The sequence below is a fragment of the Triticum aestivum genome, chromosome 1A (assembly GCF_018294505.1).
Source record: "Triticum aestivum cultivar Chinese Spring chromosome 1A, IWGSC CS RefSeq v2.1, whole genome shotgun sequence".
Taxonomy (NCBI): domain Eukaryota; kingdom Viridiplantae; phylum Streptophyta; class Magnoliopsida; order Poales; family Poaceae; genus Triticum; species Triticum aestivum.
Genome location: NC_057794.1, coordinates 376853323 through 376865075, shown reverse-complemented (window position 1 = coordinate 376865075; position 11753 = coordinate 376853323). Strand labels below are relative to the sequence as shown.

The following is an 11753-nucleotide window of genomic DNA, read 5'->3' as shown; positions in this document are numbered from 1 at the left end:
TTAGTAAAAACTATATTATGATCACAAGCATTGGGCGAATTTAACATGGATTGCAACAAGGCAATACATTCAGTAATAGAGCAATTATCATAATTAAAGTCCTTAAAATTCAAAATAGTGAATGTAATGCTACCTAAAGTCTTGACCGCTCCAAGCCCACTTTTATTAATTTTAGCATCAAAGTTTTCACCCTTCGAACAGTTGGGACTCCTACCTAAAGTTGACTCTTCTCGAGTCCCTTTATAATCATTTTAAATTTTTTAATATTTCTAAACAATGATTCTGTGGGTGACACACCTATAGTTTTAACGTCCTCATTATTACTAGCAAGATAGTGCAACTCAGCCTCTCTTTCTTCCCGTTCTCGTCTAGCTCTTAACATATTAGTCATTCTAGCATTATAATTAATAGAAACTTGGATTTCTTTCGGAGATTCAGACATTTCACCTTTATTAGGTGGTAAAATTTTAACTTTCAGCAAATCAACTAATGAACAAGCATGTCCACACTTCTAGTCATAGCATCAAAGATACTAAGGCTGCTATTGCTGCCCTATAATAAGGCTGCTATTGAAGATGCTCTTAGGAGGGCAATGGTACCCCCAACTCACCAAGTAGCAAACCCAAGTTTGACGCTTTGGTGCCTCGTAAAGATAAATAGTCTTCCAATGAAAGGCGGCACCCCCGTTGATAGTGAGGTGATCGTGATGACTTCATCAATTTCAAGACCAGTCTACTCAGGCACTCAAAAATGCTCATAAGGATAGGGTGCTCGTGCGTACGTTCCTACCATGACTTTATGTACCTGTTCGTAAGTGTCTGCGTCTGCATTATGTTTTAACCTTTTCTTTTAGGGTTTTAAAGTTTTGTAAGCCAGGAACACCAGCGAGGCAACCGGGCTAAGGTGGGCCCATGCCAGTTATCGAAAAAGGCTGAATATACAGAATTATCGTCGTGGGCCGCAACGTGAAACGGCCGTAAATCGGAGAGTGGTCCGGTGCATGCACGTCTTGTGTACGGTCGACACGTGCATGCAGTTTTCAAGAGTTCGCCGGCCGTCGGTGCCTGCCTGCCCCACAGGATTCGGAACTGTACCAGGTCCAGGAGCCACAAATCAGAGGAGCACCCGATGCCCGCTGCCTCCGCGCCACCACCACCCGATGGGAACCCGACGGCTGCATGCCTCCGGCCCGACAGCCCCGGAAAGGCAGGCGCGAAAGAAACGTCCGAGCTACTAGCTGGATTGAAAACGCATGCAATGCAAGCGCTTCCTCTGGACTCGTACGTGGTCATGTGGAAGGCGAGGCGGCTACGTGCCCGGCTCCTCCTCACAAGCCCAGGGCCCTCCCTCTCCCCGTCCCGTCCCTCTCCCTGCCCCCCTCTCCACCTATCCTTCCATCTATCGCCTCGCCTCCGCCCCCGACGCGCACTGCATGGCTCCGCCACACACGCCTCCGCGCGCGCCGTGCACCCGTGCTGCCTCCTCCACGCACCGCTCCATAACTATCTCCGCCTCCGCGACCTCCCCGCCCTTGCCTTGCCGTGCTCTCCAACGACCACCATATATACTGTGCTTACACCTACTGCTACACACACATAGCTAGCTCACCTCCGTCCTGCTCTGCCGGCCCAATCCCGGGACGACACAGCAAGCCACCGGTCCTTCTTTCGGGGTATATATATAGCTTGGCATTGGAGGTGGTGGAGCGTGATGAATAACCAGTGCGTGCCGAGCTGGGATCTGGACGAGACGGTTAGCGCGGGGCTCAACCCGGTGTCCGCCGGGTCGACGCAGCGCATGGCGCCCGGAGACAGCGGTCTGACGGGGCCGGTTGCCATGCCCATGCCGGACCAGTACGACGAGGTGGCGGAGCTGACGTGGGAGAAGGGCAACATCTTCTGGCAGGGGCTGCTCAACCGGTCGGTGCCCAAGTACCCGGCCGCGCCGCCGCCGGCGCAGATGCACGCCATCGGCGGCGCGGGAGATCACCGGGAGACGCTCGAGGCAGTGGTGGGCGAGGCGGCCGCTCGTTTGTCGTCTCAGTCGACGTCGCACCTCGGGCAGCCGTTGCCTGCAGCCGCCGCGCCTTGGCTCGGTGTGGGCGCGCCGGCCGACGGGCTCGTGCCGTGCGCGAGGGTTGACGAGCCGGCGGAGGGGGACGTGCGGAGGAAGCGGGCACGAGTGGTCGGCGAGGACGGGCGGGTGTGCGCCAGCCAAGGGAGCGTCGCGCCCGGCCGCGGCGAGAGCTCGCTGCTCACTCTGGAGCCCTGCGGCACCGGCGCTGACGACTTGTGCGGGTTCACGACGACCAACAACTCCACGTCGCTGGACCACGGCTCCCCGGAGACGGAGAACACGAGCTTCGGGGGAGGCGCCAGCGACTCCCGCTGCTTCAGCCGTCGGTCGCAGGCAAGCAAAGCTCTGGGCTAACAGCCTCACACGTCACCCCACATACCCTGCATATGCATGTCTCGATCGTAAGCATCTCGCATGCACGTACGTCGATCCAGCTTGTCTTGATCCGTATGGGCTTGCAGACTCCCTATGCTTATGTTTTTTCTTGAGTCTATCTAATCGGTGCATGCGTCTATTGAGATACAAAAGAGAGATGGGCTGTGTGACGAAGCAGAGAACGTCGTGATCAAGGGCGAAGCTCCAATGAGGTCGTCCATTTCTACCAAGAGGAGCCGGGCTGCTGCCATCCATAACGAATCTGAGCGTGTAAGCAACTATCTCTTCTGCACTGATGCATGACAGTGATTTGTTGCTTAGACTTCATACTAGTATATGTTATATAGTTTTATTAGTATTTGGTTATTCGTACTTTTAGTCAATGACATGCATTTTAATTAGGTCTAGCTTCAACCAACTTGAGCATTCAGTGTATTTCTATAAGGGGTATATAGAACACGTTCGCACATACAAGTGGTAGCTAGCTAGTGTGAGTGCAGAATGTGTGGGTTACGCGGGCCGCGCTTGCATACTTCCGCCCAAAGAGAAACCGAGTGCAAGCCAGACTAGTCAACCGAGCTCAAGTTGAGTCGAGATAGTGATCGAGGATTTTGGACTTGTCATGAGCTAATTGCATAGCAAATTTTGGGGAGGACCTGCACATATCTTGCGTAAGCTTGGTGTCGTTTTCCCACATTTTTTTAAACTAGTCAAAAGACTTGCCATTTTCATTGACTAAGAAGAGACCGAGAATTGCTCAGATAATTGGCAGAAAAGCGAGCTAAGACGGATACAATCCAACCCACATAACATGGCCACCACCGGCCAACCTGGCCATCGACATGGAACAGAGAGCTATGAAGAAGAAAACACATCTGCCGAGGAGTCGTATGCGTCATCGTCACCGCTGATTAGCTCCGAACGAGCGACTCCGACTTTACCATAGAACTTCGTCATCGAAGCCAATCCGCTAGCAGCTGCACAGAAATCACGACTACACATGTCAACGGATGAACACATGCATGAACAACCGACAACTCCTACTTTGACGACAAGCTTTGCAAGGGAAATATACAGGACTTGTGCCGATCGTGTCCTCCGCAAACGACCACTGAGTGCCTATCATCGTCGCCACCTGTACTCGCTCCACCGCAGCTCCGGCTTAAAGCAACTAGACAACCACAGAAGAGCTCCTCGCACACGGTAGGAAGATCCGACTATCGAAGCCCGAGCTGCAACCTCAAGCTCCTCTCGATGTCATCATCGTTGCCAAATAGAAATATGCATCCTTGGAACGGCCACCACAACAACCCACACGTCAAAGATGACGCCATCCACCGGTCTCCAGTTGTAGCCGACTCCGAGATGATGCCCCCAAGGAGGACGATGGCACAAAGGCGCCTCCATCTCCCGATTCTACGGATATGAGGTTTCCCTCTGGAGCCATGGCCACGAGGAGAGGGGAGGAACACCACACAGGGGCGATGCTTCCAAGAAAGAGTATGATGCCCGCGTGTGTCGCCATTGCTAGATCCAACAAAAGCCAAAGATAGGATTTCTTCCGGTGAAGCTCGACTACCAACTGCGCGTACCGGGTGCTACGAACCGCCGCCCACCAGTCACCGTAGAGCACCTCCAGTCAGCTCCCGCCTTCGCTTAGGCTGTCCTATACGGTCACTAGGCCAGTAGCCGCAGCGCTACCGGAACCTTGGTGCACCCGTCGTCCATGCCATCAGGTCGACCCAACCGGAAGAGTGAGGGTCACCACCCGGATCTTGCCAGGACGCACCTCCCACCACCATCGGAGGACACCTATCACTAGCAGTAGCTTCGTCACCGCCCGCGTAGCTGACGGAGGCCACCACCACAGCTTCTAGAACCACCGGCAGGAACAGGGCGTGAGAGTCCTTGCCACTTATGGAGTAGGGGTGCGTCACCACTGCAACCAACGCCGGCAGTAGCGGCGGCAGGGCGGGCACACACTCGGCCCTTCTTTCGTGGCTAGGGTTGGACGCCCTGGTGCCGCCAGGGAGTGGCACATCTATGTTGAGACAACAATGTCTACAAAGAAGGAGTAATTGTTTTTACTTATGGATCCTGAGCGTAACGTCCCGGCCACAACCATCGGTTCCCGACAATTACGCTTGATGAAATCTTAACTGGCCTCACACACCAATACTTGTCCTCATCACAATACTTGTTCGGAAGAAATCCCACAAAAGTTAATCAGCTTATAAATGGTCTTAACAGTGTGTATGCCAGATGGCTCAAGTATCCAGATGGGAGTATCATTATCACATGACAAAACTTTAGTTTTCACTAGAGACACCACCTCAATCCATCTACTGAGATGATGTTCATCTACACACCTTCTAAAGGTAAGTTTTAGAATCAGCCCATCCCAAACCTGGGCAACAATAGCATCTTGTTGTTGGAAAATTTCAAGAAGATCCTTGTATAAGGTTTTAAGTGAACAAACAACAATCCAGATGTCATGCCAAAAGCCAATACTGTTTCCACTGCCCAATTTCCATTTATAAAAGGTTTTAGCAGGAAAAAGCTCAACAAACACTTTTCCATAACTGAGATCCCAGACCAAGTTTAGCACAAAGAATATTGGGTTTCTTTGTCCCATACTTGAAATTTAAGAGAGTTTTCCAATCATTGGATTTACTGTCAAAGAATCTTTTGCTCCCACACACGAGCATGGACAAGTTAAAATCCCTAAGATTAGGGACCCCATCCCACCAAATTCCTTTCTCCTAGATATGAGTCCCCAGCTACCTAGGCGATACTTGTGTTCATCCCCCATGTCACCCCCAAACAAAAGATACATCTCGGAAGTAATGGCCTCTATAACACATTTGGGAAATTTCAAAATAGACATCAAATAAGTGGGCAAGCTAGCTATGCAAGTGGCAAGTAAGATTAGTTTGCCCCTGTAAGACAGTTCTTGTCAAGCCAACCAGAAATGTTTTTGATAATTTTGTCAATGATTGGTTGTATATCTTCCCTTATCAATATTTTGAAGTGCAAGAGAACACCCAAATATTTAAAAGGGAAAGAACCAATATGACAATAAAATATCTAGGCAAAACAAAGCCAGGTCTTCCTTAACATGAACAGTATGGAGATCACTTTTACGGAAATTTATTTTCAATCCAGAAATATTCCCCAAACATGATAAAATCCATTTCAAATTCCAAGTATGTTCCAGGCATCCAAGAAGAGGAGGGTATCATCTGCATATTGCACACTGACAACACATCTGGGAATCATACAAGGAAGGATCCCATAGATAAAGTTATGATGAACAACTTTAGGTAGCATTTTGGACACACATCAGCCACCGAATTGAACAGCGAGGGGAACAAAGGATCTCCTTGTTTAAGCTCTCCGCCTCCAATAAAATGGGTCCATATGTATCATTAATTCTCACACAAAAAGAACTCTGAAATAAAGTACTATAAATCCATTTAATCCATTTATCTCCAGAGCCTCTAGAAGAAAGCATCTCCACAAGGAATTCCCAACTCACTCTGTCATAAGCTTTCTTATAATCAAGTTCCACTCGTCCTAGTTCTATGAATCTCATGTATCACCTCATGGGCCATAACAACACTTTCTAATATAAGAGCCTATAGAAGAGAGCATCTCCACAAGGAATTCCCAACTCACTTTGTCATAAGTTTTCTTACAATCAAGTTCCAAAACTAAACCACTGGTCCTAGTTCTATGAATCTCATGTATCACCTCATGGGCCATAACAACACTTTCTAATATAAACCTCCTTTTAATAAAAGCAATTTGGTTTGGGGAAATAAGTTTGTCAAATAAAACAGGAGCTCTAGAAGTCATAGCTTTAGTGAAAATCTTAATAGCACAATTGCTCAAACTAATAGGACGAAACCTGAATTCAATTCGGACAAGTCTTTCTTAGATTTCTCTTTTTTCAGTTGTCTTTATCAGATGGAAGTGGTATGTTTGCTTCCTCAAAAAAAAAAAGAGGAAGTGCCATGTTTGTCCTTAAACAAGAAGATTAAAATGCCTTGTTATGTAGTTTGCTGATTAACTCAAGCGTGACTCCTTGTTGCAGAAAAGAAGGGACAGGATCAACCAGAAGATGCAGACATTGCAAAAGCTCGTCCCCAACTCAAGCAAGGTACTGTATTTCTCGACGGGAATCACCGAACAAGACAATCGAACATATATCTTCAGATAAATAAAAGTCGATCTGTCATTTTCCATTGACGCAGACGGACAAGGCATCGATGCTGGACGAGGTGATCGACCACCTGAAGGAGCTGCAGGCGACGGTGCAGATGATGAACCGGATGAGCAGCATGATGATGCCCATGGCCATGCCTCAGCTGGCCCAGATGTCCGTCATGGCCAACATGGCCCAGATGGCCCAGATGGCGCAGATGGGCCTGGGAATGATCAACATGGCCGGGCCACTCGCGCAGCCCGCCTACCCGGGCCTCACCCAGCCCATGATGCACACGTCCACCCCGTTCGTCACCATGCAGCCCTGGAACGCCGGCGCCGGCGCCGACCGGCAGAAGCAGCCCGCCGCCGCCGCCGTGCCGGACGCCTACTCCGCCTTCCTCGCCTGCCAAGCGGCGCAGCAGAACGCGCAGGTACGCACGTAGTCCAAAATCCAAATCTTGGCGCACTGTTCCCTCCGAACCTCTGATTGATTCTTACGCGGTGGCACGAATCTCTGCTGCTGCTGCTGCAGCAGCAAGCTCAACCGAACGGCATGGAGGCGTACAGCAGGATGATGGCCATGTGCCAGAAGCTAAGCCAGCAGCAGACCAAGCCAGGCAGCTCCAAAGAGTGATCGTACTACGTCGTACAAGCACCTGCACAGCATTTCCCTTTGGACATGAAAGTCTGTCGACGCGCCACGGCACCCTGCAGCATCGTGTATGTTACGCTCAATTGCACATGATTTGTCGTACTAAAATCATTCTAGCTTGTACGTATATCGTTTTGACAACATTTTGCTTAGCTTGTACGTATAAGTCACCGCCAACCGGTTACCTGAAGAAGATGTGTTTGTACTACAGTATCACCCAATTGCACATGATTTGGAAATTGGACCGGAGAGGTTAACCTCATCCGGCTTTCGACATGCTGTTTGTGTCACCGTCTCGCTGACCGGTGGGCCGTCCCTCCCAGCCCGCCGGCAAATGAATGTACCGTCGGAGTTGGAGGCAGCTCAGCTCAGGTCAGCTCAGTCAATCATTGCGCAGCCTAACCCGCCACCGTCGCCAACCACTCGCCGCCGATCGGATCTTTTTTACTCCCCAACGCTATCGACCTCCATGCAGGCACGTCTGCAGATTTGCGTGCGCCGCAGAGATATTTCCCCGCGCGGTGTGACGCGATGGCTTGCTCTCTTGGCATCTCGGTGGAGTTGCTGGACCGCTCGTCCACACTATGCTAACAGTCGGTAGTACTGTTAGTGGGAGCGCTCTGCTTAGCTTCAACAGTGATAATCATGATATGCTCCGGTGCATGCCGGTCGGGTCGGGTGGGAGATGATAATGGAATTCACCGACACACATGCTTAGGCGGAGGCGGGTCACAACTGGAACTGGTAAAGACGACGCCGTACCGGCCCGGCATTGGCGAGGTACAGGGTACACATCGCCTTTTGACCCCATGGGCCGCGGCGCACATGCCGCGGACCGCGGGGAAACCAGCTCGATCCGCGGATAGAAAGAGAGGGAAATGCGCGCCCAAAAGAAGACCGGTGTCGGCCGGCCAACCCCCACCCCCAGCTGTGGCTCGCCGGCCCGGCGGATGCCAACCCCAGAGCGCCAGCCTATGTTTCGATTTGACGTCCCTGATGATCACACACCCAGCCGGATCGGATCGGATCGGTCGACGCGGCACCGAGGAACAGGAACAGGAGTTATTACTCCTGGCTCTACCAGCTTTGCGGTGCCGATTCTGAGCTCCGACGACGGTGAGCTGAGGCGGGCCCGTGCAGGATAAGAATAAGAACATGCGGTGCTGGGGTGGGGATCTGGACCGAGCGAGGGAGCCACGATAACTCGTACGGGCAGGGATCGCCAGCATGCAAGCTGCAAGGAAGCGACGCGGTACAGCTAATGGGATTTCGAAGGCCCGGACGCCGGCGGCGGAAGACGGGACGCTTCGTTTTGGCCGGACGCTCTTGTATCGCTGCGTGCCGCGCACTGTTCTGCTTGACCGGAGCCGGCGGGGGAATTTCTCTCCGGCTAAAGTCGGTACGGTAGTCGTACGCGTCGAACTGGCAGGACGGTGCTGGTGGCACAAAGAAAATCTACGGTGGGGAGTGGTATCTTTATCGAGGGCCGCAGCCCGCAGGGAGATTGGATAATTCGGCCGCGTGCTTTACCGGCAACCAATCATGTGCTGCTGCTGCTTAGCCAAGGAATCTGCAGTAAAAGAAGCGGTAAAAGGTTTGCAAATCTACCGCGCGCGGGAACCGATCTGTGCTTTCAAATGCACGGCGCCAACTTTTTCCCTTTCCTTTTGCTGGATCATGGTACACTGTCCCGGAACTATGAGATTGTGTAGGATGCGATGAAATTAAATTCCCACACTGAACTATTTTTATGCTTTTCAGCATTTTTAGCTGTAACCATAATAGACCAAAAGAAACTTGAAGTGCATAATAAAAGGAAAAGGAGGCACAAGTATAAACATGGTTCATATAGTAGTAGTAGTAACAATATACTTTCGATTAATATCACCGCCTTGAATGATATATAAATTATAAAAGGCGAGAGTGGGCGGGAGAGCGTATCTTGTACGCCTGCCTCCTCCATTTCCCACACAGCCTTTTCCCATTTGCCAATACACGACTCATCACACCCCTAGTGACCCAGACCCACACCCAGCCAAACTTTTCTCACCTAGAAAGACGCACCGACACCACCCCAACCCGATACAGTTTACAACGACTCAACGCAAACGACCGTACACTCCCAATGACCGACTGACTCACTTGACCGTAGCAGCTAGCCGCGTAGTAGCATTACTAGTGCTCCGAGCAACGGAATCATGGTGGGTTCAGCTGTACTGGACGAAGGAGCGGTAGAAGGTGTTGGGCCTCCAGTTGGCCGGGATGACCTTGTTGGCGACGAGCGTCTTGCCGGACTCGTTGCGGATGCGGATGGAGAAGGGCGCCTGGAGGCGGTGGTTGGAGTCGAGGCGCCAGACGGAGCCCCACGACTCCCTCATCCTCGTCCACTTGCCGCCGCCCGGCCCCCGCGACTCCATGAGGTCCACCTGCACCACGTCGCCGTCGCCGTCCTCGTACTCCACCAGCACCGCGAAGTAGACGGGGTTCGAGTACTCCTCCACGTGGAACCCGATCTTGAGCCCCGGGAACTCGCACGGCACCCTGCAATTCATCACAAGATCGTACTCTACTCAGTATAAATTGTTGTATCAAAGGAGTTCTTGCGGCGGAATATTGTATCTTTCGGCCGGGGGCCCAGCCGCTGCTCTGTGATACGAGACGGGAATGGGCTGGCCGGTGGCGTATGGTGGCAGGGCACGCATATGCCGTGCTGCAAAAGGCGGGTGGGTTGGGCCCGAGTAATAAAGCTGAGCCCTGTGTGCTTACTACTACTAGCTGTTGCACATGCATGTGCGGGGCAGAGGAGAGTGAGTGTGTGTGTGTGTGGCGCGTGCCCGTGTCCGGTCGGCCAGGAGTAATGCGGGCGGTTGGGTTTGGGTGGATCCAATGCACCCGACTTTTTTTCCAACTTTTAACTGCCCGGACGGTGGACAGCAAATTCAACCAAGAATTTTGCAAAATGGCGGTACATATTTATTCTCAATGTTGCACTGGTACTGCTACGGCGCTGCAGGTGTTGCTGGCTTGCTGCTAATTCTTACCGTGTGAACTCGATGTCGATGATGCCGGAGTGGCGGAGCCTGTCGTTGAGGCCGGGCTTGGCGAGCCGGCCGAACGCAGTGCCGCTGAGGTCGAAGTGGAAGGGCGCCACCGGGTAGTAGTTCATGTCGGTGATGATCACCGTCTCCGTCCTGCCGGAGCACGACATGTCCTTCCTGCATCTGATCTGAAACGGAACGAAACGTCAGCTTCGGCTTCAGGCACCGGAGAGGCCGAGCGCCAATCGACGCGCTTCCTGAGCTGCAACGGCTCTCCGCCGCACAGTAAAAGACGTTTTCGTTCACGGAAAGCGACTCAACACACACAGGCACCCCACAGATACATTACTATGCGCATGCGGGGCCCGCTGTCAGACGCTGGGGATCGGCCTAGTTTGACAGTAACTGTAAACTGTTTCTCTTCTACGTAGTATTAAATTTACCTTGTAGCATGAACCGCATCCCTTGCCGTCCTTGAACAATGGCTGGTTGCCGCAGGAGGTCATGGACGCGAACGGGTACTGGTTGGTGTGCTTGAAGCCGCAGGCACCACCTAGCAAGACCAAAGAAGCGCCGAGGAATGAGCCGCATTGCTCGCGCAAGAAGAGAGAAGAAGCATTCATCCAGAGAGAGGGAGGGAGGGGGTGTGGAGCATCATCCTCACCGTTGTCGTCGGGGCCGGCGCCGTTGGGCTGGCCGTACCAAGTCGCCCTGGCCGGGGTCCAGGGGCCCCAGTACTTGGTGGCGTCGGTGGCGTTGAGGTCGACGTCGAAGGGGGAGGGGTCGGTGGTGTTGAGCTCCACGGCGCCGCCGCCGACGGCCAGGAAGCAGCAGAGAAGCGCCGCGAGCACGGCGAGGGGGAGGGAGCCCATGCCGCGCGCTGTGGTGCGTGGATCTGACGAGTGGCGGTGGGGAGTGAGGGATGGCCTGCTCGGTTCCTGTGTGGGAGTGGGGAGGTGGCCGTGGTGCGGTGGGGCTATTTATAAACCGGATCGGGTACGCGCTAAGGCTGGTCATAGTGGGGAGTAAGTTAGACTAGTAATATACATATGTTACTAGTCTATGTTACTACCTTCATAGTGGATAGTGTCATAGATGTGGTAACATAGTTGCCTTCATTTATTACTTTGTAGACTCATTATGCATTGGAAACCGCTATGTGATGGTAACATATTATGTTACTCTATTTGCCTCTCTCCTCATTAACTACTTGCCACATCATCATTTTTGCTTATGTGGCATCTATGTTACTATCTATATTACTCCCACTATGACCAGCCTAAGCAACGAGATGGGTTCGGGTTTGTGTGTGAGCAGGGAGAGCAGAGCAGGGAACGTGCCATGTTGGGTGGGCACATGGCCTGGCTCGGGGCATGCAGTGCAGCCGCATCGCGTTACGGCGG

General features: G+C 52.2%; 2 protein-coding genes across 3 annotated transcripts; one reads left to right on the top strand and one right to left on the bottom strand.

Moving 5' to 3' along the window:
* The first annotated feature begins 1423 nt into the window (after positions 1-1423).
* Positions 1424-7588, top strand: LOC123051871 (transcription factor UNE10). 2 transcript variants are annotated; one of them, XM_044474872.1, is made up of 5 exons: positions 1424-2409; positions 2605-2721; positions 6548-6613; positions 6708-7091; positions 7196-7588. In XM_044474872.1, the coding sequence occupies exons 1-5, from the start codon at positions 1711-1713 to the stop codon at positions 7292-7294; spliced, it is 1365 nt and encodes a 454-aa protein (XP_044330807.1). In that variant the 5' UTR covers positions 1424-1710; the 3' UTR covers positions 7295-7588. The 2 variants fall into 2 exon arrangements, with proteins under 2 accessions (XP_044330807.1, XP_044330801.1); XM_044474866.1 differs by having other exon boundaries at positions 7193-7588.
* Positions 7589-9161: 1573 nt separating this feature from the next.
* LOC543143 (expansin-B4) lies at positions 9162-11319 on the bottom strand. Its single transcript, XM_044474854.1, has 4 exons — positions 11015-11319; positions 10794-10903; positions 10354-10538; positions 9162-9853 (listed from the first exon to the last, which is right to left on the bottom strand). Exons 1-4 carry the CDS (start codon positions 11220-11222, stop codon positions 9520-9522), a joined length of 837 nt encoding a protein of 278 aa, XP_044330789.1. The 5' UTR covers positions 11223-11319; the 3' UTR covers positions 9162-9519.
* Between the last annotated feature and the right edge of the window lie 434 nt (positions 11320-11753).